Source organism: Oenanthe melanoleuca, chromosome 2 (genome assembly GCF_029582105.1).
Source record: "Oenanthe melanoleuca isolate GR-GAL-2019-014 chromosome 2, OMel1.0, whole genome shotgun sequence".
Taxonomy (NCBI): domain Eukaryota; kingdom Metazoa; phylum Chordata; class Aves; order Passeriformes; family Muscicapidae; genus Oenanthe; species Oenanthe melanoleuca.
Window position 1 is genome coordinate 22,204,751 of NC_079335.1, and position 27,104 is coordinate 22,231,854.

At 41.5% G+C, this 27,104-nt stretch overlaps 1 protein-coding gene across 1 annotated transcript in view; it reads right to left on the reverse strand.

Moving 5' to 3' along the window:
- Window positions 1–27,104, reverse strand: part of LAPTM4B (lysosomal protein transmembrane 4 beta) — a 57,726-nt gene that overhangs the window by 15,641 nt on the left and 14,981 nt on the right. Inside the window, exons 2-6 of the mRNA XM_056484104.1 lie at window positions 24,240–24,351; window positions 17,972–18,045; window positions 17,270–17,392; window positions 9,405–9,503; window positions 4,180–4,275 (exon numbers count right to left, since the gene is read on the reverse strand). Coding sequence (XP_056340079.1) covers window positions 4,180–4,275; window positions 9,405–9,503; window positions 17,270–17,392; window positions 17,972–18,045; window positions 24,240–24,351 — 504 coding nt within the window. The remainder of the gene's footprint in view (window positions 1–4,179; window positions 4,276–9,404; window positions 9,504–17,269; window positions 17,393–17,971; window positions 18,046–24,239; window positions 24,352–27,104) is intronic.

Consider the following 27,104-nt stretch of genomic DNA (forward strand, 5'->3'; position numbering starts at 1 on the left):
AGCTTTACATTTTATCCCCACTGGCAGCATGACCGGAGATGAAACTTCCATTGATTGGCTTCAGTGAGAGTTAAAAATACACAGACTGAAATCCCCTGGCTGTCCAAGAGCACAATAGAGCTGCTACTGCTACAGAGAACAAATGTCTAACTTTGGGTTATCTTTTGCACCTGTACACTGGCAATTTTTCCAAATTGGATGAACATTTCCATGGTACTACTGTGACAGTTTAAATTTGTGTGGAAAACTAACCTTCATCCATGGTGAGTTTGAGAAGCTGTCAGGAAAAAGCAATCCCAGATTGGGAAAATGGAAAAAACAATCCTCAGGTTACTATGGCCTGGGACAAGCAAATCTAAGGTTACTGCAGGGGAGCCACCTTACTGCTATGTCAAAATCTCCTACAGTCACCTGCAGAAACTGAGGGGAGAGAAGTATTGGAAAAACAGTTAAGAGGCGGGAGACTAATGTACACAGCTGAATTCTCAAGTCCTCAGGAGCATAAGAGTGTCACACCTTCCCCCCACCTGGGGTCCAGGCCACTCCCCTGCCCACCACTAGCTGGTCCTCCATGTCATAACACAGTCTTTTGATGGAGCCAAACCAGGCATATTCATGTGGTGTCAAAGATAACAGAAGGAGGATGTCTCACCTAATGGGCAGAAGGAATATCTCATTCACAGCCTGCAGTGGGAGGAGGCATGTTTGTTCCAGATGGCACACTGGCAAAAAAGGATGGCTTAAACCACTTAAACTGAGTGACAAAAATCAGATTATCTGGTAGCTGATAAAAGATTAGTTACAGATCAGATTTATGAGCATTATTTATAAGAACCAGTTTGACCAGAGGAACTAAATGGAAATTTCTGTGCTGAGAACAACAGGGCAAATGGGAAGCATGAAGCAATTCAGACTACAGGATGGATTTTAAATCCTTCTATAAACAAGAAAGCATCCAGCTCTGGAGGCCTTGTCATGGACCTGTTGGAGCCAGTCCAGAGGAGGGCCACAAAACTGGAGAAAAGGAGGCTCAGGGAAACCTTATAGCACCTTCCAGTATCTAAAGGGGTCTACAAGAAAGCTGGAGTGGAGCTTTTCAAAAGAGCATGTAGTGATAGGACAAAAGGGAATGGCTTTAAATTGAGAGTAGGCATAAAATAGACATTAGGAAGAAATTCTTTACTGTGAGGGTGGTGAAACCTTGGAACAATTTGCCCAGAGAAGCTATGAATGGGCCATTCCCAGAAGTGTTCCAGGCCAGGATGATGCTTTGAGCAGCCTGGTCTATTGGAAGATGCCCATGGCAGGGGACTGAAACTAAATTATCTTGAAGGTCCCTTCCAACCCAAACCATTCTGTGATTCTATGATTCCATAATACTTAGGAAGTCTCCTATTTAAACTTAGATTTTTACCTCTATTTGTACAGATTCGTTTAGCTATGCTGATGACAAGTACATATCAAAAAACATCCCTGAAGATGAGAACACCTGCAGGGTTGTTGCAGCTCTGTTGGAATTCAGGTAGCAGGTTTGATTCTAATAATGACACATTTATTTCAAAGAAGGGGGCAGAGATTGACTCATATTTTTTAAGAAACTTGTAGCTCATGATTTAAAGGCATATTGGTTTGAAGAAGCCCTGCTGAAAGAAGTTTCCCAGCACTCAAAAAAAAGAAAAACCATCATTTTAATACAAAAGTACACTTGAATGTTGGGAGAATACGATACTATTCAACAGACTGTAGTGACCTATCACAGCATTTCAAAATTTTGTAAGGTTTCCTCAAGAGTTCTAAACTCAGAGATCCTCAGTATTTAACTTTCAAAGCCCTACTCTTCCATGCCTCATTTTGAAACCATTTTAGACCAACAGTGTTGCGCCCACGTTTTTTTAGAGTCATGTGGAGAGGTGGTTTTGTGTATATTTCACAAGGAAGACATACAAAAAAAGATAATCTTCTAAAGTCTGTGATTTCAGGGGGTGAAGAGAGGGAAGAACTATCTTCTGACTCACGGTGGAGAATGATGGGGATTTAACTCCACATCCTGTCATTCCTTCTGAAGCCCAGCAAAGAGCAGAAGAAAGAAAGAGGCTGCGCAGGAGCACATCAGCTCCTCCATCACAACACTGAGTGCACTGTGCTGGTGGGTGCCCATGGAGCAGGGAAGGAGGTGAAAGAGACGGATATGGACTGTGTCACCTAAGGGTGAAGGCACTCACTTTGACTAGAAAGAAGCAATCAGACATAGGTTTGAATGAAGCTTGCCTCCCCCTCAAATAAATAATTCAAACCCCAGGCTGTCAGTGACTCTCCTCTTGCCTTTCTGTCTGGGCCTGAGAGAATCTTCCCTGGCAGGACTGCTCTCGAGCCTTTCTGTACCCACAAACAGGAATTTTTTTCTTTTTGTTAGCTGATGAAATCCCAAACAGCTTTTTCTCATTTAATGTCATCTTATTGAACTTCCTTAGAAAGATGCATCATACCTGACAGGAACAGATTCTCACCTTATTAAAATTAAAGAAGTGTAAATACTGGGGAAGAAGAGTCCTATGGTCAGAGCCCTAGCTAGGAATGCAAAACCTTTCTCACAACCTGCTTTTGCTTTAGATGTCTTGTAAGAGCAAGATAAGCAAAATTAAATTCAAGGCTCAGTCCAACAATGTCATCTGTGAATGGGATGAAAGGGCTTCCTTTTCTCACAGAAACAGTTGGTAATTATCAATTACAAAAGTACAGAGAAGAGCTTTGGTAACAAGGCATCTCTAAAAACACTCATTTGTTTTATGAAGGCAGCAATGAAGCAGGTGGTTTTAACTTAGCTTTTAAAAAAGTAAGTTTAGTTTCCCAGATATCCCAGCTGACACACTCCCACTGATGAGCCTGCTGGCCCTGTGGGTTGTAGAGTTAACAATGTTTGAAGCTGAGTTACAACTACCTATAAGCTGAACAAAAGAATTATCAAAATTATTTCACATAAATTCCTGTTATTCAAAGTAAATTCCAGTAAAGAAAATAGTAATACTTCTTAGCTCTCAATAAATCCATGCTTTTATATTTAAATGTCCTGGCTGCCAGCTGTGATCATGGCCTGTAAAACTTCTTACATTTTTCTTAAAGCTTCAGGTACAGAAGACAAATAACTAGGGAAAGAGTTACATCTTTCATGTAAAAGTAGTGATGGTTTTCTAAGCCCTTGTGGTTGCACAGGAATCACTCATTCCAAAGGATTACAGCTCACAGTCTAATACCTCAGTGCATAGAGACCACCCACAATTAGGAAAACTTGAGGAAGGCAATCCTGGGATTTTAGCCAGATGATCCAAAGGCCCAAGCTCATGCTGCTCTCATTCTGTTATGTAAATAGTGTAAAGATCCTTGTTACATCAGCCCATGGGTCACCTCAGGGGCTGATCTGGCACTGAGCCCTCAGTGTAGCTTGGGTGGAACTGAGCAGCTTCACAGCAATACCACTGCAGACAGAACTGGCTCTTTTCTAGAAACCCTTTCTTCCCGTATTCCTTCAGTGCTTTCTGCAAAAAGCAAGACACTGCTTAGCAATTATGTCCTGCCCATGTGCATGTAAGCACTAAACCACCATAAAGGGAACCTATGCCTTTCATTCTTTGAGGTTAAAATCTGTTTATTAATTTCTTTCATGTCAATCTTTGTTTCATTTGGTCTCCTTACAGTACAAACCCATCATGCACTGGGAAAAAAATCACTGAACTTTTGTTGCCTTTTAGCTCCTCTCTGTGAGTTTGCAAAGCACTACACCAGATGTTAAGTGTCCTAAATCACAGTTTCCATAAAACAAAAATTTCACAGCAGGTGTAGACCATGGCATCCTTGAGGTCTAATCAGCCCCTCTTCTGTCCAGATCATCACACAGCTGGAGAGCTCAGAACTGGGGGTCATTCCTGGGGCCACGAAATAAACTGTAGTTTATGATTAACACAGATTCTTTAACAGATAATATGCACAAAATAAAACCAGCCTTTCAGCAATAGATGTGATTTGCAACCATTGCACGCCAGTCCCTTGAGTTTCAAGTCCAAACACCACCAACAGATGAAGACTGTCAAAGGAATTAAGGTGGTTAACTACAGAGTCAGAAATATAAAATAAAGCCTTTAAATGCATAACATCACACAAGTGTTTGCCATCTGACATGCTTACCGCAGTGTCGTTGGTGGTGATGTACACCAACACATCCGAGTTGTTCCTGCCATTGATGTACCGGTAACAGTTCCACACACAGCTTATCAAGTAACCCTGCAAAGAAAAGGGATTTATTATTCTGTGCAGAAAATAAACCATGGATGTTTTTCTGATAGAGCATTTCCATTCTTTATAAATATGAACATCAGCATGATAGAAGCATGGGACAGTCATTTCCCTGGTTGCAGTGAGTGTGAGGATATCTGGGGGCTCTGTGAGCATTCCAACATCATTCCTCATACTGATAGAACTGGGATTCTTTAGAATTGAGAAGGTTCTGGGGAGACTTTATTGTGGCTTTCAATATATAAAGGGGGCTTATTAAATCAATGTATTCCATGTGACTGAAATGGTCTGGGATCTTGGTTTTCTTGCCTGAGAAAATTGCCAGTAAAGTAAAAGCTTTTATTGACATCTGAAGTTATTGCTGACATTTTAAACATTGCTAAAATACTGGATTTTTTTTTCCAGTGTAAAACAAAAAAACCCTGTAATAGCAGCAATAACACTTCACTGCTTTTGTTCTTGGAGCTTGGGTAGTGCTGCTTCCTGTCAAACAGCTAGTTTTTTAACTGGTTGGCCAAAATGCTTACAGCCACCATGTTTTTCATGAATAAGAGAGATTCCAGTTTGGGCAGCAGAGATGAGCAAAGTGACTGGAAGATAAGAGGCAGAAAGATGTGGAGGAGCTGGAGTCAGATCTGCAGTATGTCAGTAACACAGCTGGTAGGACTAAAGCACTTCTCTCTGGTGCTTTCTGCTTCCCATTGTTGGAGGTTAGGGTTTTTCCTTTTGTTTTCTTTCAAACCAAGACACCCATGTAATCACGCATGATGGTGATGAGGAGAACTTTAGGTTTTGATAGTGCCCAACTTATATTTTCACTTAGTAGGTCTGCACAGCAATTCTTCCACAAACCTAACACATGCAGATTAAACTGCCAGCACTGAATTTGCATGTGTGTCTCACTGAGTGAGTCATACTTTAGTGATTCATTTGCACTGGTGGCCTTCCAAAAGCCTCTTATCCCTCTGAACTGCCCTGTGCTTCCTCTGTCTCCAGAGCGGATACACATGATCTGTGTTTTTCAGGGTGGCATGTGACTCACTGATGGCTTGCTTGCACATCAGGAAGTTTTTTTCCACCATGGCTTAGATGGCTAAAATCTGGTAAATTTGCTTCTTCTTTTTTCACAGCACCTTACAGACCCTGGATTGATTTGCAGCTGTTGCAGACTTTGACAATACTTTTGGCCATCAAATGGGGAGAGCAGAAGTCTTCTGGACTGAGCTGAGTCCCAAGGGAAGATTAGACAGGCTCTACAGACCAAGCTGTGGGCTGTGTGAACCTACACCAGGCTGCTGAAACAAATAAAGGCACATACATGGAGAAGTGCATAATTTCCAGAAGTAAAATGCCATTGTTAATTTTAAGTGGTAATTGGGAGTTTAATAGCTTTCAGTGCTCAGATTCTATAGCCTGAGAAAGGCATAGGAGCCAATGCAGAACAGAGACTGAATATATTACACTTCTTTGGGGACACAGCCTGTCTTTATAAGAAACCCTTTACATTAAGCCTAACTATTTGCAAAACTATTTCTATACTCCTGTCAAAATCCAAAGTGAGTGAAGCCCTGTTTTGGATAATACAAATCTATCTGGGAGAAGCTAGTGGGTGATTTATTTTTTAGTGCTCCCATTCCATGTGGTGAATAAAACACACTTAACCCCACAATCAACCTTTACAGCTTTCCCAGCTCTGAACCCTAGCTCTAATCAGCCCTGGTCCTGCATGCACGGGATGTTTCTCAGTGGCTGAGGTCTGTTCCTTGAATTCAGGAGGTCATCAGCCAGCACACACCAAGGAATTGGCCCTTACACACTGACCAACACAGGTGGAGAGTGGAGCAGCTCCCCCTGCCAGGAAGAATGCCCTTGGGACTGAAGATACCATATCTCTCAGTGTGAACACAGAACTTCATTCTTATCCTTCCCCGCCTGCTGAGGACACCAGGACACACAGAGTGGTCTCATCTCCAGGCTCAATACCTTGTACATGCAGCTTATAGGCACATTATGGAGAAGAGTGCTAAAATTCAGTTTTGCTGTCTCACTGAACTGGAACACCTTCTGGCTCCCCCACTGGCAGCGACCTCTTCCTACCTACTTTTCAGAAAGAGAAAGGCCAAGGTTGAGGCCACACTCTGAAGCTGCAGAGTGCTTGGGCAGCCTGGGGAAAAGGTTGAACCTGTTTGTATCTGTGCTCATCTGAGCTCATTTGGGCCTAAGGAACTTGCCCATGATGGGGAGGTTGAAGCCTCAACGGTTCTGTCTCAGAAGCTGGCGTTGGCTGGAGGAAGCCAAGGCCCTCTTCTCCAAACCAGCTGCAGAGGACATGATTCACTGTTGGCTATGTGCAATTTGAAGTTCTGTATACATGTATATATGTACTGATGGATGTCCTTCCTCAGTCAGACAGGAAAGATCTATGTTTCATGGTGGCTCACAGTTAACTCCAGTTCAGTTTCTACACAAAGACAGTGAATGGAATAATGCATTTTGGTCTATTCTGAAAAGTGTTCTGTGTGAAATCACCTGAAATTCCCATTAGGTGCTTCAGATGCAAGTAAATGATAAGGACTAAAAAGACAAGTGCTTGTGTGTGGTTAGCTGGCTTGCTTTCTTACCACCCTCTTGTTTCCTTTCCTTTTTCACAAAGCCATGACTGCAGAACACAAACCCAGAATCTAATACTGCACAATTTTGCTTTCTGCTCAGTAGTGCTCTCCTATTCATGTAGCTTAATCCAAAACAAAAGTATCATAATACCAAATATTTCTGAGGAATTAGGTGATTCTGTTTTGTATTTCTCATCAATTGAATGCAGCTTTTCCTACTGTAGTTTTTCCTAGGTCAAAATGTTTTGGTTCCTCTTCCTGTTTCTACTTAAACTCCAGAGGGAGAGGAGGCATATTTTTTTATACATAGTACCTTTCTAGTTTCAATATATAAATGTGGCAGCATCTGTTAAGTCTACCAGAGATAAAATGTAATGCATCTCTGTGTGTTCAGCTTTCATTGGATGGAGCAGACTCTGTAAATCTGCATAGCAGCTCTTCTGGAAACATAAGATATTCAAATGAAAATGCTAACTGAAATTTAGCATGTGTTTCTGTGTGAGTCACATTTTGTGTGACAATTTTATATGATATGTTGCTAGAATGAGCAATATACAAGCCACATATACTCTAGGAAAAAACGTGTTTTACCACTTAAAAATAAAATAAGTCTTTGGCACTATTAATTTCTTAGGTTTCTTGTCTCTGTAGTAAGCATTTTTGCCATTCCAGTTTTAGCTGCCTTTTTTCTTTTAATAAGCTTGAAGCTTTCTTGACATACTTAGTCAATGAAACACCAGACCTATGTGGTATAAAAACGTGCTATTGGTTGCATTGGAGAAAATTTTTAGAACACATTCCTGGTGGAACCTGAAAAATCTATGAATTTATTAAATTTACACATATTTCTTAGAAGTGCAAATAAAATCATCTGTATGGTTGTGAAGATGTGAACATGTGAGACCAGAAAGCTAAACTCTATTGCTAAATCACAGAAGAAAAGTGAGCACAGCTTCCAACAACACTTTAATGTACCCTATCTGTTGGGTTTCTTTCCCCAGTTTTGAAGTAGTTTCAACAACCTAACCTACCTCTTTTGCCACAGTAATATTCCCTGTATATGTTGTCAAATGTGTTGTCTGGAAGCAGTATCTTTGGTATCACTCTGACTCTTTAGGACTTCTCTAATCTAATGCAAAATTGCTTTGCAAAGAGAGCAAGACTAATCTGAAATAAAGTCCCACACAAGAAATACAAAAACAGCAGCACTGTGCTGTGAGAAACTTACAGAAGGGTGCAAGAAAAGGGCAGACATACCAGCATATTTTGCAAGAGGTCCAATGCTCAGGGTACTAGTTGGAACCACAGGTGGCTGTTTTCCCTACATTAATTTGCCTGATCTTACTCTGAGCTCCTTTTGAACTTCTGACCCACAGCAGGAGAGGGCTGCTGCACAGGACAGTCAACCTGGATGTGGTGGTTTCACATGACCCCTTCCTGGCTGCTCTGGGTAGTGCTACATCTCCCCTTTGCCTGCCTCCTCCAGCCCTCTCACCCACTAGGTTTGCATAACAGCAAATAAATTATCATTCCCTGTGTCCTTCTGTTGCCTGGTCTGACAGGTCTTCATGGTGCTCCTTCCAGGAGAGATTGCTTGGATTTATTTGCCTGCTTTACAAAATTCTTCCTGAGACGGGGCACCAGAAGGGAAGCCATGCTTCCAGAGGTGGTGGGCACCAAAACTGGCTAAGAAATGATACAATTTATAATTTTGGTTTTTCTATTCCTTTCTTAATATTCTGAGCATTTGATTTACTTGTTTGACCAGAATTGAGTTAAGCTAGTATTTTCACAGGTCTATCTGTAAGAGCACAAGACCCCTTTTATAGGTGGTTATGCTTACTTCAGAGTCCACTGCAGTGTTTGTGAAACAAGAGCATGCTTCCTCAGTGCCCACTACTTAAGACTTTTTCACCACTGAGTTTCTCTAACATTTCCTTGTTCAGTCAGTCCATCCCATGAGATTCTCCTGCAAAGATTTCTTGGCTAATTATTTTCCCTACTTTGAATGACATTGCAAAAAAATGTTGTTAGATTCCCCTTCCCAGATCTCTTACCAACACACCAAACTGCATGGATCACAGTGTTGGAAAGACTGATAATTCATCCTTATTTCCTATTCCCTAGCTACAATCAGAGATTACCTTTTTTTCCCTACACATCTAAGGGTGGTTTTTAATGTTTTTCATGAGACACATTGCCAAACATGTTCTGAAAAAAACAGTAAGTCTGTATGAACAGGCTCTCCCTTGTCCACTAGATGATCCACTGCTTCAAAGGATTCATAAGTCATGAGTTTCTCCTATAAGCATCACACTTCCCCATTGTGGGCTATATGTTCTTGTGTTTGTCTGTGAGATTTTTCACAGTTTTTCATTATGTCTGTAACCCTGTTTCAGGCTGCTGGGGGTGTAGTTACCCAGAACTCTTCTAAAGACAGACCTTCCCACAAGGGACATTCCACCCATGACCAGAAGTGGACTTTATACACCACAGTGCACTTACCTTAAAAGCCAAAATAATACTTATGAAAAGGAGGATAATCACAACCAGGCACGTAGGGTTCACAGACATAATCTCTTCCTTGTAGGGAAAATTGTTGGGCTGCATAAGCAAAAATAAGCAAAACACAGTGAGTCAATCTCACAAGTCATTTAAGAGCCATTCAACCAGTGCATTCTGTAATTAACAGCTTATAAAGCTTTCTGTGATCTACTAAATCAGGAGCTCTCCCCACCAATAACTACTTTCAGTAAGTGTGGGTACAAGTATTGTGAACACTCAGCTGCCAAAGGTTCCCTGGAGAGCTGAGGGATTTGCTTTTTGCTTTGGATGTGGTGTGGGCTCTCTTCCTCAGTGCACACTGGGTTTGTATCTGACACAAACTAGCAGCAGGAAATCTTCCACCATGGGAAATAGCAAGCAAATCTCTGAGTAATCCTTACACTGGCACTGGCTGCCAAAGGACAGTGGCAGCTCTTTCTAGAAAGTCGAAGTAGGAAAAACTGGACAGCATAATCCTTTCACCTAATATTTTATGACATTTCAAAATACATTGAGTCTATTTTACTCCATCTTATTTTGGCTAAATTTGGATTATTCCTCTAGAAGCACTTGTTAGTGCTATTGTCTGTGTCCCATGGAGTCATGGGTCCTACAGGGGAGCCACCTCATGATTTCAAGTTGAAATGTACCCCAGGCCCTTCTGTTACCACATCCATGAAATAGAGGTGATAAAATGAATCTTCCTGCTTAGCACAGGCTCTAGTGATTTACAGCTGCAAAACACTTCAGGATCACTGATGAAAAACTGCCCCTAAAAATGTTTCACTGTACTTTTTATTGCTACAAAACTCCACGCCCCTTAAAATGAATGTTCCAAATAGTTCTGCAAGACACAAGTTCCTGTTTCAGCCAGAATAAACCATTATTCATAGACAGAGCTGTTCTCCACAAAAGATAGCTCCACTGCAACAGTAGCTCATTATATCTGAATGCAATAGCTCCTTCCACACAACTCCCTTTTCCCTTACAGGTCTAATTACTTAACCAGGCCAGCTCTGCATCCTTGTCAGGACAATTAACTAGACCGAGCTATAACTGTATTCTTGGCAATGATGGTGTAAATCCAGAGTAACCCCTTAATAACCCTTATTCCAGCACTCAGCACAGTACATCAGGAAATTGTCTTTTTTTTTTTTTTTGGACAGCTGCTACTGAGAATAGCTCTTTATTTAGCGCTTCCATGAACTGTTCAGAGTGGTTAACATCAACAGCAGCTGTAACCATTTGCAGCTAAATGTTACATAAGCACATTTTCCGCTTCTTGACAGCAATGTTTCTGTTCCTGTACTGAATTCCATAGCTAAAGTTTTTATCATGTTATCTTCATTGTTGAGGTACAGCTTTTGTAGGTAACTAGCTTGCTATAATTCAATAAGTTACTGGGGTTTTTTTGTCCCACTGAAGGTTATTCAAAATATAGTGGATGCAGTCACCCAGAGACCAAGAAAGCAAGAGTATATGCCAAGAAACTATGCACTGAAATGTTAAACAAAAACTTTGTATGCATAAAATTTAAGTCTTAATGCCCCACCCTACCCTCTGTTTGCAGGAGGGACACCATAAGTTAGGAAGTTAGAAAGTCCAGTCAGTCAAGGACAGTTTCAGTAAATCTATACTCATATTATTTTTTTCAGTACTGATCTACCATTTAAAAAATAGACAAAATAGTTCTTGAATGTAATAAAAAAATCCTATTAAGACTTTGCTTCTTCAAAGAAGAACCTGGTTTTTGGGAACTAGTCACTGGTCAAAGACTGGATGACTGCATGCTGTGTTTTTGGCCATAATCTAATGGCTGTTTCTAGACATCAGCTCAAAAGGGATTTGCATGGGTGCAAGAGGAGGGCAGGTAAATGATCAAGAAAGTTCCCACTTCCTTAAAAAGCAGGTTAATGTGCTGGAGCCACGAACTCTGGTCAAGTCTGGTGCAGGACGTGCTGCTCAGCAGTACCTGGCCTTCCCTTGTATCAGCACTAGTGTTTCAGCAAATATTTCAGTAAAGCCAGGAGAGCACACGAAGAACAAATACTGTGCTTTGTCCCCTTCAGGCTCAGCCTCCTGAGTCTCTGTCCTAAAGAGATGAGAGGTGTAAGCAGCCCCAGTGAGGCAGTGGTTGCTGCACCCACGCCATGGTCACCCACACACACAGGCGCCTGGAAGATCTTGGTGCAGGGTGTGAGAACTGAAGTCAGTCCCTTCTGGAGCTTCCAGGCTTCCTGGGTGGGAGACAAAGCTCTCAGTTCTCTGACAGCCCAGGAGCATTGGGTCAGCATGGAAGAAACCCTTTTGTCTCTTTTTGCTAACTGGGCTGGGCCAGCCTATGAGCAGTTTGATCTTAACTCACAACTACAAACCCCTTCAGTGCTGTAGGAAAACCAATTTATAAAACCTGCACCTTTGGCAAAGAAGCAGGAAAGATGGTAGGAAGCATCTCAACTGGCTCCAGTTTCACCCAGTACAGGGACCACCATGCAACTGGTGCCATTAGATAGTCCTTGGGTCTCATCCCATGGCTGCAACTGTTCCAGAATTTCAATAATTCCCACAGGAAACAGGTACCAAGAGTGGTTCAGATGAATCAAACCACTGGCCTTCACTGACTGCAATGATGAACTTAAATACTGATTTGGACACAGGAGGTGGGACAAGAAATTCTGCTCTTGTCTTGAGAGTTTGCTCTCCTGTGGGAAGACCAGTAGCTGAAACCCTACTGCTGGGAAGGTTCCAGGCACCAGGCTCAGTGCTGCAACTTCTGGAAAAAGATCAGTGTTAAATGTTGTGCAAGGTTTGATGAAGATGAGACTGAAATACATCTGTGTGGGAAAAATCAAGCCTATCACTGGAGATACAGGAATGATTTTGCAGCAGAACATGATGAAATTTTCTATACAAACAAAAGGTAGTTGTAATGATGTTGCACTGGCATGCAAAAGTCATAATTAAAGTGTCACTTATAACCTTGTCATGGATACAGAGAGGGCTGAGTGCATAATAATATACCTGATACACTTCTAATTTAAAAAGATTACTGCTTATTAATGTCAAAGCCCTATCAGACACTTAAAAAGACTCTGAAACGTGCATGGAAAGTACATTTCTACTGCATTGGTATTGTACAAATGCACAAGAAGAATAAAATGACAAAGGTTAAAGCTATTTCTCATTCCCTGAGCCTGCTTGCATAACCTTTCATGTCTTCCTTCACCTTGGACCACAAAAAATCCACTTTAAAATACAGTGAGGACTGTAATTCCAAATTACAATCCTCCAAGTATCAAAATCCTACAAAACTGAAAGAAAACAGCAATGTGTGTGTAGAATTTGTAAAGCTCTGCTATGAAGTTAGTAGTTCTTCTCTGAAATTATAAAATGCTGTTAAAAATGTCAGAAAGGATATTTTGGTTTTAAGCTTTAGTTTATAGGAAAAATTTCTTTAGGTTAATCTCTTTTATGTTCTCTAGGTATTTCTCCATGGGTTTAAAAGCATGGCTGATATCACCTGAATTGTTAGGCAGCAGAATTGCAGGCAGTCCCACAGTAAAGCTACTTAATATACTTTGAAATTTTGTTTAGATGAACTGTCATAGTCCTTGATTAGAAAAAAGTTTGCATAACTCAGTTGCAGACCAGCCTGTTTTGCACCTGTGCTTCAATCAATTTCATATGATCTTATCAGATGACAGAAGATGAAGTGTTCAATTTGAAGGCTTTAAAATGCCCATATATCAAAGGTTTAGTGGTGTTAAATGAAAGAAGTGTGCTTCAGATCAAATTGCTTTAGACCTCTACTTAGACCAAGAACTAAAGTGATTTTTATTTTACACATGTTGGATTTGATGTATGCAAACGTTTTTGCTTTTTAAATGACAATGATGATGACAAAGATATCCAGTGTAACTCTTAGAAACTTTGATCACATGACCACCACAAAACTTACTAAATGCAAAACTTGTACCATTTACTTGTTTTACATGACCCTTCACACAAAGATGCTCTTGCAACCCATGGCAATTAAGCACACCTGAGTATTATCAAAAGGCAACAAGAAGTTCCCAAAGACACTGTTCCTAGGAAAGAAGCCAGTATAGACTGATGTTACCAAACACCCTGTGAACACAATTGCAACATTTTCAGCTATGGCCTTGATCAGTTTATTAATCTGTACTCATCATCTTGCTAAAAGTACATGGAGAGTTTCACAGTAGCTGCAACTCATCACTGACAGACTAAAATCTGGCAGATGCACACCAAAGTAACTATTTAACGATATCAGATAATAGAGAAGCAGAAATGGTTAAAGAAACACGGTTTTCCTCACCTTAGAGCAAACAAAAAGTTGTTCTGAGACCGCTAAATGTATTCTGTTACCAAAATGCAGTTTCTTCCAGATATTCAATAACAGATTTGAACAACAGTTGGGATTTTTCATTTACCTTATGGAGCTGTGCCCCTTAAAATATAATTTCCCAAATGCAAAGCAGTTTTAGAGGAACAGAAACTGTAAGAAGGCCAGGAAGAAACACAATCCTTGTTTCCTGCCTATCCTGGCAGACCACTGGAAAGGGAGTGAGGGCAAGACAGTCCTAGGGCTTATTTGCAAACCATCAGGGGGAATCACACCTGAATGGCACTGCATTTATGGTGTAATTGCTTGCATTGATTTTCAACTTGTCCCATGTCTGAGTATCTGATAATGGTGGATGTGCCCTTCACAGTCCCCTTTGCTTCTTCTCACTCAGAGTGTATTTACTCTGAACCAAATGTAACAATCTTACGCCAACAGAGGTAGCCCTTGCAGGTAAAGGGACAGGAGTTCCAGTTGAGCCATTTGTGCTTGGGACCACAGCTAAGACACAGGATGCATGATCAGCTTCGAAGCAGATGCAGAACAGTTTCAAAACTTTTTTGAACAGGTGACATTAACTGTTCCAAAATCATCACAACTCTTGGTAGTTTTCCCCCATCACTAATCTCCAACACAAATGATAAAATATTAACTAATCCTTGTTTCTAAATGAACTTAATTGGACTAACTTCCAGCTGCTCATTAGCATTATGCCTTACATCTAATTTAAATAGCCTTTTAATACATCATTATTTTGCATATGAAATGGCAAATGGCACTACCTCTGGGTATTTTTTTTCAGTAAATGAGCAGGAAAAGCTGATTGTCTCTCATCATACTACAATATATCCAGCTTTTATATAATTATTTTTAGGAACTTACCTGCATGTTCTCTGACTTTTAAGCATTGTTTTTTCACAACCAGACCCCATAAATAGATGGAGAAAACCCACACTACCAAGAGAAATGGGAAGTCTCCTCTCCCTTACTATTAATTGCTCTTTTTTCTGTCCACAAATCCCAAGAGCAATTTTTGCGAACAGCAGAACAACCTAGGGACTTTAGTTATAGCTCTTAAATCCCTAGGCTGCTTACAGGGTCACTGCATCCCAGGCATAGCTGTCAAACCGTATGCTCATCTGTACTGCTCAGGCTTTTACATTTCTGTAGCACACATCAGTGGCTGAATTCAAGTTCTCGGGCAGTCTAGCTCAGTGTGAGCCACGGGTTTTATTAGAATTGAATTTGCTGGGAAGAGTCACAAGTCCTGCCACTGGGAAATGCAGAGATGTGCTCACTCTGGGCAATGCAGGGTAGGGTCTCCCAGAGGATGACACAGAACAGCCAGATTATATTCCTGCTCACAACCTCCCAGCAAAGGACTCAATCCCTCTAGACAAAGAGCCTGCAGAAGCTCTCTCATAGCTGACATCAGCTTTTGTGAAGTGCCTCTTGGGGTTCAACATTATTAATGGAAGTCAGGAGGAGCATGAAATCTACTGCTGACTCCTGGAGACCTTCCTCTACTCAAAGTAGAAACTCACTAGCAGATGGTCAGCTTGACCACAACCCTTAGCAGTCTGCCAGCTAACCTCTCCTAATCCATGTGATACATCCTGTAATGATCTACTGCTTTATTGTTGCTCTGAGCATCATGCTGTGAAGTCAAACATCTCATCAAAGTCCATTATGCTCCTGCTCATCTTTATTGATGAAGTCAGTAATCCTGTCAGAGAATGAAAATGAGTTTGCCTGCAGGACTGATTTTTTCATGAAACTGTGCTGGCAGTGATTAATAATTTTTCTCTGGTGTAATCCATTATCAATGAACTGTCCTCTCAGCCCCAGCCCTTCTTTTATTATTCTGCTTGGTAGCAATGTCAGGCTAATCAGCCTATAATTATCCTGGAAATCCCCATTGCCCTTTTGAGCACTGACAGTTTAGCACTCCTGAGGTCCTGTGGCATTTCATTACCAGTCCAGAATATGATTTACAACAGCAAGACAAAGATGTGTGCAACCAAAGATTCAACACTCCAGAGCAGCAGTATAGATCACAGTACTCTGCTGCACCATACCAAATCCCTTCCAAGGCCTGCTCTTTCTATTTCTGCGACAGAAGGACCTGTTATTTTTTCATCTGCAAGGAAATAAAGGGATGTTTTAGCACACTTTCAAGAGGAACAGCTGGTCTTTGCCCTTCTAGTGAGTCAGCTCCATATGTAGCGCCAGATTTTCAGCAGAAGAGCAGAGGCTTTTAAGTGCACATTTCCCAGCCTGTTTTTTGTCCCCATCATGTTCTTGCACAGTGACCAAGACTGAGTAAAATCTGGTTACAACTCATGCTCTGGGAGGTGGGGGGAGTTCTGCAGCCACAGAGATGCTTGTGCTGCCACAAGAGCAAGGCTGGCACTGATACAGCAGCAAGGGTCTGGAGGCAAAGGACAGGCAGGAGGGCTCCAGCTGCGGCAGTGCCAGCTTTAGCACTCCCAAACCATGACTGTAATTTGCTCTTTTCCACTCCTATCTCTGAGAACCTTTAGATTTATTCCTCTGCTTCTCTTCTAGGGCACCATCAGCTGTGAATGCAGGTAGGTGTTAAATAAGATGAAGTATAACAGGCTCCTGATGTATCCCAGCTCTCACTGGCATGACACATTGCCTCTCCCTGCAGATTTGTGAGGCTACTTATCTGCCTGCTGTTTCTCATTACCTGTTATTTATACTGGCCAGCTTTCCATCCACACAACAAAGTTCACAGCCAAGCTAATCTGTATTCAGGTTCTCAAGGCAGATTTTCAGAGACATTTGCAGCACTGGCTTCTCCAGAGCTCTGCAACTCCACGTGAACCCTGCTGGACATGGGACATGGTCCTGTGATGAGACAGAGGCTGGTGGGCTCTTATCTTTGCTCTAGGGGGTTGTGATCCCATCTTGTACACTTATGCAATACTGGCCATAGATATTTGGCCAAAGCAGAATAAGAAGGGAGCCTCTAAATGTCCTTATGACAGAATCTAAAATATTTTCTAGCAAAACCAAATCTACACTCAAACAAACTCCTGCCTAATTAAATGGGTTATAGCTACCAAATAAATTAAAAGGAGAAACAAAATACCCTTGAAATAGTACCAAAAATAAGCCACTGGTTATGAACACAATATCTCTGAATGCAAAAGCAATTATTTATAATCTATGTCTTGCAATATGAGTCTCACTCTAAATCAGCAGTGCTGAGACCACTCATGATCACATCATTGCAAAACTTCCAAGCTTTCTACAAATATTGTAGTAACTTAGTAATGTAGGCTTGCAAGGATGTTGAATTCAGACTGGCAAGGACTGAAAGAACTTCTCAAGGACTGCATGAGAAAGATACCACTGGCTAGAAATACAGGGCAAAAACTGCACCTTATAGAGTTCTTTTGCCCCAAAGGCCTGTGAACATCAAGTGATTTACCAGTTGACGGAGGTAGTCCTGAATTGTGCTGGGATAGACAAGTACACTGATGGCAACCAACGTGTTGAGAGCAAAGTCAAAGATCTGGTAACAGAAGAAAGGGATGATCCAAGCCGCATGTTGCTAAAAAGGAAAGAGAAACTCATCAGCCATAAGTTAAAATAGAGGAATATATGTCTTTCTACAGGAATCTAAGGAGCATTTGACATTATGGAATATTAAATCAGCTGAAAGAAATATGACATTCAGCCAAAAGGTTTGGCCAAGGCAATTTGGCTACTATACTGCAGTAATATGTGCGGTGCAACTCCCACAACTCATTACATTAGGAGATTTAGAAACCACACTATACTTTTCCTTTCTAATTAATAGGATTCATGTTGGGACAAACCACAGGCTTGGGAGGTGAATGGGAAAAAATTCCCTTAATTTTGATAGGTACAAGATTCAGTTCTCTGAATTCACATTTGCCCAGAGGTTACTCATATTTAAAACTGCAGACAATCAACACAACTGCTGCCTGCAGCAGGGGGCTCTGGGGTACCACTGATCTAAGCAATCAGCTCTGTTGCCTCTTCAACCTCTTCCCCCCAATTTTCAGCTAAACAAGTAAAGAAGCAACTGTTAGGAAACAGTTTTCCTAATTTTGTTTCTATGGAGTTGTGTAGATCATTCATGTCTTCACCAAATATAATGAATTACCTTATATGCACCATATGTAGCCATTGCACAGATCAGAATCATAAGGAGAGAAATTGCGGTGGCAATGCACATATCTGGAAAAGAGACACATCAATGATTGCAGACAAATTCAGAGCTTCAAGGAAAAAATTACATGTTTGATCTTTACATATGTACCTCCCTAGATATCCTTGCAGACCACTGTCAGGAGATCAGAAGTGAATTTCTGAACTTGACCTTACAGTGAGTTTGGGAGTGCAATAGAACATTGTGTCTATTTTTCTGAGGTTAAGCCAGTGCACAAAGAGGATAGAGGATGTGAGGTGTACAGGACATGACTTTAGACTTCCCACCTCTGTTGGTATCTGTGAGGCACCTGCTGCTCACATTGCTTTCACCAGGTGTGTTTGAACTACCTGCCTTGATAAGGCATGTGGAGGACCTCTGAGATGCACAAACACATGACAGTGTTCAGGATGTTCATCACCCTGACTCTGGAAACATTTAAAGTGTAAAGATGACCCTGGATGCATCAAAATCAGGTTCTGGGTCTATGCCCTGGAACCTTCACTCAAGTCTCTGAAAGGATCTGGCAGCTGTGGACAGGTCTCACTTGTCACCACCAGGAAGCACTGCAGGCTCACCTAGGTCATGGCTGAGGAGGAAGGACAGGCACTAAGCCTTGTCTGTCATTATTTCCAACCTACCAGAATGATCATCCATGTAGAAAACTATAGACCAATTCCTTGATCCTCCTGCACCTGAGGGAACACAAACTTTGCTCTATGTGGCACTAATCCAGATTTCTGCTGGCCCTTGATGCAGAGAGGAACCTGAGGCTTGAGAAGTTGAAGGCAAAATGAGCAAGAGGAGACTGCTGCTGGCAGGTGAGGACATCTCCAGAGTTGCTTATATTCTCTGGTTCCTTGGGCACTGTACCTACCAACAGCAGGATTAAGGACTTCAGAACCCAGGTCTCTCCTTTTCCAGAACACTGCCTGTGCCCTAGGTTTCAGCATTCTTGTTCTCTCTCTCTTGCTCCTAAAGTTTGGCCCTAGGATTGCAGGGAGACAAAGAAGTCCAGAAGAAGTCCTATGGTAGGCTACTTCCTACTATAATGGATTAAATTTGAAGGATAAAGTGCCCTTTCCTGGCACTTGGAGGAGCACATTCAAACCACTGTAGTCGGATGAAGCCCTGGAGCACAGATGTCCTTTCTCACAGTACAAATGCTTGAATCTTTCTCTTATTGTCAAAACAAGCAGATCTCACCCAGGAGAGGGGCCTGCACTCAGCAGTGAGTTTAGCTCACCCTGGCATTCCCCATTTTTTTCACACTGGCTTCGTGCAACTCAGCTCATGGGTGCTGCACAATGCCAGTGGGAGGCAGCTGGGCTCCCTGCTCATCATTCAGGAGGGAATGAGATCTCAGTGCATCCCAAATTGCTCTTCAAAGGCACCTCCTTCTCCTGTTAGAATGTGTAGAGAATCCAGACAACCAGTGCAATGCTTGAGCTGCATTACCTTGACCAGTTTCCAGGTTTTTGGGAGCTGCAAAGGCTGTGCTGTGCCTTAGAAGTGATCTGAATTCTGCCCTCAAGAGGAAGAAGTATCCACAAAATCTACCTCTACTAATAAAAGGTACTGCAGCTTCTTAAGGCTCCTCTGGTTGTGTGGCCATTTACTCTGGCTGCCTACATACATCGTGTGAAATCAAAATTATTTTGAATAGCCCAGGTACAATTGAGGTAATGAAAGAAAAGGAGAGAAGTGAAAATGGCTGCTGTAGCCACTAAATTCAACTGAACCTCTTGTAAAGGGCCTCTTGAATCAATATTTTGATTCTGACCATCAGTTTGGAGTCACTGCTTATGCATTTGTTCTTGATCCCAACACTTACTTCCTACATCCACAGGGAAGCTGTTGTCATTGTCATTTGCAGCAGATGCAGGACTCAATTTGCTGGTGCTGGTTCCAATTTGCTGGTGACTGTGGCAGTACTGGTTCAGAGCCAGAACCCAGCACACTGTGATGAACTTGACATTGAAGATCTGGTCTGACACACTCATGCTCCCTGTCTCCAGTGTCTCCCTAACTGTGCTCCACCATGCCAAGTCCTAGTTGGCTCAAGCTAGTTCTTTCTCATTTAAGGCTTCATTGAGTTTTTTGAGCTGTGTCAGCTTCAATTAATCAGAATGATACTAGATATGCAGCACATTAAGTGACAAACTGAGAGGGGTGTGTGATTTTTTTCGCAGCCATGCTGTGCTTTCTATGACATTCATGGCTAGAAGGGCTGTACTCGGACTGCTGAAGGGGTTATCCAGCCTATTGTCCTAGATGGCTTTTTGAGTTTTCTCCTTGGGTTTAAAGAAACTGATTGAGTTTTTTAATTCTTGTACCTTGCAGTGACATTCCACTTTGCTGCCTTTTTGCAGAGAAGATACTGCTGGGGCTGGGCAGAGCTCTTGTCATGGGGTACTTGTGTACACAGCAAACTGCAGCTCGAGCTCCCTTGAATCCACCTCAGAAGTATTTCCTTGCTTTCCCCTCTCCTCTTACAGAAGAGGCTGATGGTGGGTGCTGCAGGAACCACCTGCAGGGAGGAGCAGGGCCAGCAAGGCCAGTCCCTGAGCCAGGACTTATGCGGAGTGATGAAGACCTCAAATCCTCATCATCTGCCCCAGCCCTGGAGTTAATTGCTGGCCCACAGCTTTGACAGCAGGGGCCAGAAAGCTGCTGATCAGCAGCTTGAAATCCTCAGGCAGTTTCCTCTACTCTCCCAGCCTTATTTATCCAAGAGCCTCCTGATTGCCAGCTAAGGATTACTGCCTTGCTCTCTCCTCCAGGCTGCTTGTGCAAGCTTGATGCCACTGCTGCCAGCCACCATGCAGCCTCCTGGGTCACAACCTGCACAGCAGCAGCATTTTCTCCCTGGCAAAGAGAGGAGGCAGTGGGAAGGAAAGAGTATTCTGCACCTTTGAGCCCAGCACATTTACTCCAGAGTATAAAATTAGAGGGGAATATGCCACCCTGAATATCCTATGCTGGGAAGGCATCTAGTTTTCTCTTCCTCCCCACATCTGGGACTCATACTATGTAGGTGGTGTTGATGGGACGGGATGTACCTACTCCACCATTTCCATTTATCCCCCAGCAGAAGTCCAAGCCTGCTGTCTGTAGATTTCTTTATAAATTTTGTCTATTTGAATTAATATTTTTAAGTCCTGGGTGCATATCATATTAAACAGAGAGATCATCACACCATTCTCCCATTGTGAGATGTCTGCTTGTCCTGTCTGCCTATCGCAGGGCAGGGACACAGGCAGATTTTGACCTAGAGTTGCTGACATCAGTGTCAAAGTTCCCCTCCATTTTTGCATGCAAGGATTTCAACCCTTGTTGTCATGTGGCCTGTGAAGTATCAAACACATCTCTGCCACTATGACAGCGATAAACAAAACCAAGCAACAACTGCTTGTTTGGGCTGTTGACGTGTCAGGATGATGGTCTGTGTGTCTGAAGAAGCTGAACAGAAGGCTCAGGCAAAACCCACTGGGAAGTCAAAATTAATTATAGGGCTTTTCCATCTCCTGCTCTGAGATTATTAGTCTTTTAACATTTTACATTGAGCAGCTCACACATTTCTAATTTTCCCTAGTCCAGGTTCTAAACTCCCTGAGGAAATAATAAAAAGAAAGATGGGACTAAATGGGCTCAGCTGAATACCCAGCACAGGAGGAAAGCCAGCATTTTACCCAGCTCTGAGATGTACACAAACCACACCCACTGGTGTCTTCCAGTACCTCCCTCTGCCACATGGCTAAGCCTTGGCAGACTTTCTTCCCCCTTGCTTCCTTTTCCAGAATAGAAGGGAAAATAAATAGCCTAGAGTTTTTTTCCAAGTGTTCAGGTAAATCCTTTCTCTGACTAATCAAACAGGTATTTTTGAGCCTCTGGCAATGCCCTTGGAACCACATGAAATCCTGGAATTAGAACTGATGTTGCACTGGTATTTTCAAGCAGTTTGCACTAGATTGGCTGTGGCTCTGCAAATGGCAGGAATTTTTTCCACTGCTGGAACAGAAAATTGAAAAAGTCTCCATAAACCAGGCACAGATAGAAATAAATCTGAATACAAATACTGGGGGAATCCTGGTTTCTTGGAAGTCAAGGGAAACCTGTCATTAACTTCGACTACTGTGACACAGCTGATAATTCTTTTTCCAGATGATGTTTTCAGATCTTTTATGAGGGATCCTCTTATAGAAGAGAGAGAAAGGGAGTGACAAATTTTAGGCGTCAACTCTGTGTCCGCATTTTTTGTTGTTTGTTGTTGATAGGAGCATCAATAGTAATGAGAATAATGGCTATTACTGTTTGTGTTATTAATATTATTTGTCAACAGAAGTACATATAGACTACAACTTTAGAACCTTCTTTAGCAAGAAAAATTATGTATCTTCCTGTATTTCATACACAGTTTCAGTGCACGCAGCTACCCTGAAAAACATTTCTGCAAGAATGAGAAATAAAAGTAGGAAAAAAAAGAGTATGAGGAAGTTTTTCTGATGATTTATCTAATAATAAAATATTTCATTGCATTTGAACAAATACAGTCATGCTTAAAGAAAAGAAGCAAGAAATTATCTCCTGCCAGCTATTTCCAGTAACCACAAAAATCAGTAGCTTGATTCAACTGCCTTTACTCAGTAAGGCACCAAACCAGAGGGAGTCAAAGAATAAAAGGAGACATCAATTCAAGTGTTCATTCGTAATTTAACTGCCTGTGAAATGTTCCCTTTACCAAATGGAAATGAGGTTGCTTGGCCCACAAGCCATCCTTTCACAGTCTTGCAGAGTTCACTTCAGAAGCCTTGATAAAAATATACAGAAAATACAATTTTCAAGTGTAGATGGAAATCCCCAATGTACTTTATCTGACAGCTACTGCATTACAAAACAGAATTACAATTTAAAAGCCTTGGGTGCTGGCAGGCCTCTGATGTCGGCTATATAAAACCACAGTGACAGACAGTCATTACCAAGGTTAATCTCTGAGAATTAGGACAAGGCAGTCAGTTTTAATATGTCAGAATCAGCTAGGAGCCCATCTGTATCTCCTATGGTCCTTACTTTCTTAAATCCAGTTATATAAAAAGATTTTTAGCTGGAAGTTGCAGGTGGTTTTTCAATGAAGACACAATAGAGATACAATGGAGTAATATCACCCCTTATCATTAATTCAATGTAGACCCTCAAGGCATATTTGCATTAAAGACCTTGTGGAAATAAGCATCTCTTAAATGATACCCAGCATCTCTGACACAACAATGGGCAATTTCTCATGTGTGGGGCTATTGCTTCTCCTACTGACACTTTTATTGACTTCAGTAGGAATGAGGAAAGGATTAAAACCTTTAGCTATGGATGGAGGGATTCTGAACAGGAAGACACCAGTGTGATTAGCAACAGACACTGCTTCAGACTGCTGTGGGAAATGCTGAATGTAACAATCTTGTAAGCAGAAATGAAAATAAACAGACATTTTTATCAAAATCACATTGAGAGAAAATTTTACTAGATATGAATTATATAGTTAAATCAACAAACCACCAAATAATTTGAAAAAGTTATGGAATAAGGAAACATTTGCAAAGGACAGAAGGTTTTGTAGGAGACATAAATGGCCTAACTCACCCTTCTCTGAAACAATATTGAAGATTTTCTATTATGCCTTTCAGTAAGAGAAGGAACTGCTCTGTGTTATTGCTAATATGCCTGTGACTATACAGTTGACATTTGCATTTGCATCTATTTGAGCAGGTTTGTGCAAGTCATGCCACATGCACACGGGGGTGCATAAATACATCCAACATGAATGAAGGCACTCAGTCTGAACAGCAGCATGGGCTCCTGTGCATGTGCAGGCACTCGGGATGTGGTGCTGGGAGATGCAGAGACTCCCTATCTCCCTCAGTCCTGTAAAATCTCCCTGGGGCTTTCAGCACCATGCTCAGGGATAAATCTCCCTGCCAAGGGCTGGCTCTGCCCCTGCCAAGTCAGGACACAGCAGAGCAGATGGATTGATTACTAATAGTTAGGTGTCAGATAAGGCTACTACTAGGAAACAAGTTTGAATTGTGCCATGACATCTTTTACAATAAAAAGGCATCTGCAAGATACAAAGGTGAAGCAATAATTGAAAGGAGAGTAATTACTGAAATGACAGGACAGTTACATAAATGCTGGAGCAATGAGTGCTAGTAATTAGGGAATTTGTACTTACTGGCATCATCCATAAATTCAAATTCACCCCCTAACTCAGCACTAGTCAGGTGGTACTGGTCAGGATCAGTCAGGGCACTCAGCAGAATCAGCAAGACCACCGAATTTATAATCTACAGAGAGGAAAAAGGGAAAAGGATCAGTCTGTGAAAGTAATGCATGAAAAACCTCTGGGCAGCACATACCCACCATGCTCCACACCAGCTATGATAGAGACTGTTTTCCAACTGAACAACTGTAGTATTTAACTAACTTTGCAATTAATTTCTCTAAGTTGGTGTGAACAGGACTTGCTTCTTCCCTAAGTGGCAGCATGAAAATGAAACAAAATATAGATTACCTCTTTTCATTCTGACTCCATTCCACACCAGAAAAGTTACCATTGCTGTTTTAGACTATAAAACATGTTAGCATATCCACCAGTCATTTTGAGATTATTACAAATGGGCACTGTAATCAAGGACTACCAGCATGGCAAAACTAGAATTGGGGACACACCCTGTGAAATTGCTATATGATGAAAGAGGAGCTCAATTACTGCACAGGGCTGTGTTTTAGAGTCCATGAGTGAGGGAGGTGCTGGATCAGGTGAGCGCCTAAATGAGAGGTGAGAGGGAGTGGCAATGTGAGCCCACATTCCTGTGTCTTATGGCACAGATGGACACTCACAACCACCAAGGCCTTGGCTATGAAATGCAGTAAGTGAATTAAATGCCAAGAACATCAAGCGATTCAGTAGAAGCGGATTGTCAAGTATCAGCTAGGAACGGATTGGAGAGGTAGCCAAAAGCACTGTATTTTAAAACAAATCTGAACAAAATGCTCATATTGCATTGAAGTGAAGAGAGCTAATTGCAGAAAAGAAGATTGCTTAGCATGAAATAATGCAGCCAGGCTTAAAGCTTATTCTACAGAACTAGGAAGATAACTGGTGAAGAAGAAAATGGAAAGAAGAAAGCTGAAAGCAGTACACTTGGAAAGATGGATTTTATTGCTTTGGTTCTCACTTCAAAGTCATCCTAATCTGATCACAGGTTACCAACAGCAACAAGAAGGTGTAGAAACACAGGTTATTTCAAGACATAACAGGCTAGAGAATTTCTCAGGTAAGATAAATCCTTTTTGATAGGTAAATTCCATCAAGTCTAGCTGATACCAGATCTGTTGGCAATCTTCAAAAACTGCTGAGAATAGATTGAGTTCAAGAGGAGAAAAGAGCAAGCACAGTTCATGCATTTTCAAAGCAGGAAGGTCAATTTCTAGACAGACTGTAAGATTTAAGAACAAAAGAACAGATAATCAAGCAGTCTCGCCATTAACACTTCAAATTTGATGGTGACAAATAACAATCACCATGGGCTTGTCAAGGACAAACTGTAAGTAATTTATTTTATTTTCCTTCTCTGACAGACTAAGAGGTCTTATGGAAAGGGCAGAAGCAGTAGAAAACATCTCTGCATCTTAGCACACCTTTGGACATTATGAGAGTCTCATAAATAAGCAAGGAAAACCTGGTTTGGTTGAATGTGCAGGAAGGTGAATTCACTGCCAGCTGGATAACTGTACTGAAAGAACAGCTGTCATGGATTTAGGGATTCACAGCCAGCACAGAAGATATAATGATTAGTGTTTTCCAGTATTGTTGAGAGTATTGTTGTATTTCCAGTATTATTTCAGGTCACTTGTAACTCCTACCTTTCTCTAATTTGCAGACAATGCCAAGTTTGTGGGCACTTTGGGAAATAAGATTAGAATTATTTTGACTAACTAGAGCAGAATTCAGACAACAGAGCACAATTCAGCACCAAAAAGCCTAGAGAAACACATTTGTGAAGAACTTCAGAAGAGCATGAGGCAAAAAACTGAGCAAGTGACAACTGCTCAGAAAGGAGTCTGGGTATGACACTTGAATTAACTGAACACGACTCAGTGGAATCCCATAAGCTCATTTTTGTGGCTACATGATGGTGGGCAGTGCTGTAGAAACCTGGGTATTAGATGCATAACTATACTCCCAAACTTGCCTTCCCTCTGCAGAAGGGATTCAAAGTCCTTCTAAAATGTACAAGGAAAAGCCCTGGGGGGAAGGACCCTGCATCAGAACAGAGGGTAGTCAGACATCTGGAATGTAGGACAGGGAAAAAACTGGGGTTGCTTAACAAGGAAAAGGTAGGGGGAGGTGCTGTCAGTCTTTTATGAGCAGAAAAGCGAGTGAAAAGAACAAGGTAACAGACTTTCCTCCAGATCCACTGGGTAAACAGATCTGAATTATAGCAAAAGAAAATTAGACAGCGTGGTGAACAATAAGAAAAGAAGCAGACAGAGATTGTCTAGAGGGGGTTAGAGATCATCATGCATTTTTACATAGAATAGTTAAATAGCTTTGTGTTGGGAATGCTGTAGCATGATCTTGGCTTTCTCTTGGTTTTGAAGAGATCAGATGACTAATAAAATTTAAAGTTACATTCCATAAATCTTACTGGGTTTGAACATTATGTATAACTCCATATTGCAACCTAGTTTCTGTTTTATACTCCTTTGTGGAAAGCTAGAAGACGTAAGCCAGTAATAAATATGTTACCTAAGAAGAGTACTCAAAAAAGCCATGCAATCAGAAACCATAAATGTATAGAGTGTTGCTATTGTAAAGACGTATTTTTTGGGTACAGATATAGCCACAAAAACTCATAAAATACTGACCTAGGCACTCTACTTTCTCCTTATGGATATGTCATGATTCAGATTATATGATTGTCAGCATTGCCTTAAATTCTGTATAAGACATAGATTGTGTTTGCCTGAGCTGAAGTCTGCTGCAGTCAGTAGGAAACTCTCTAATGCTCTTTAGTGCATTACTTTTCTCTTC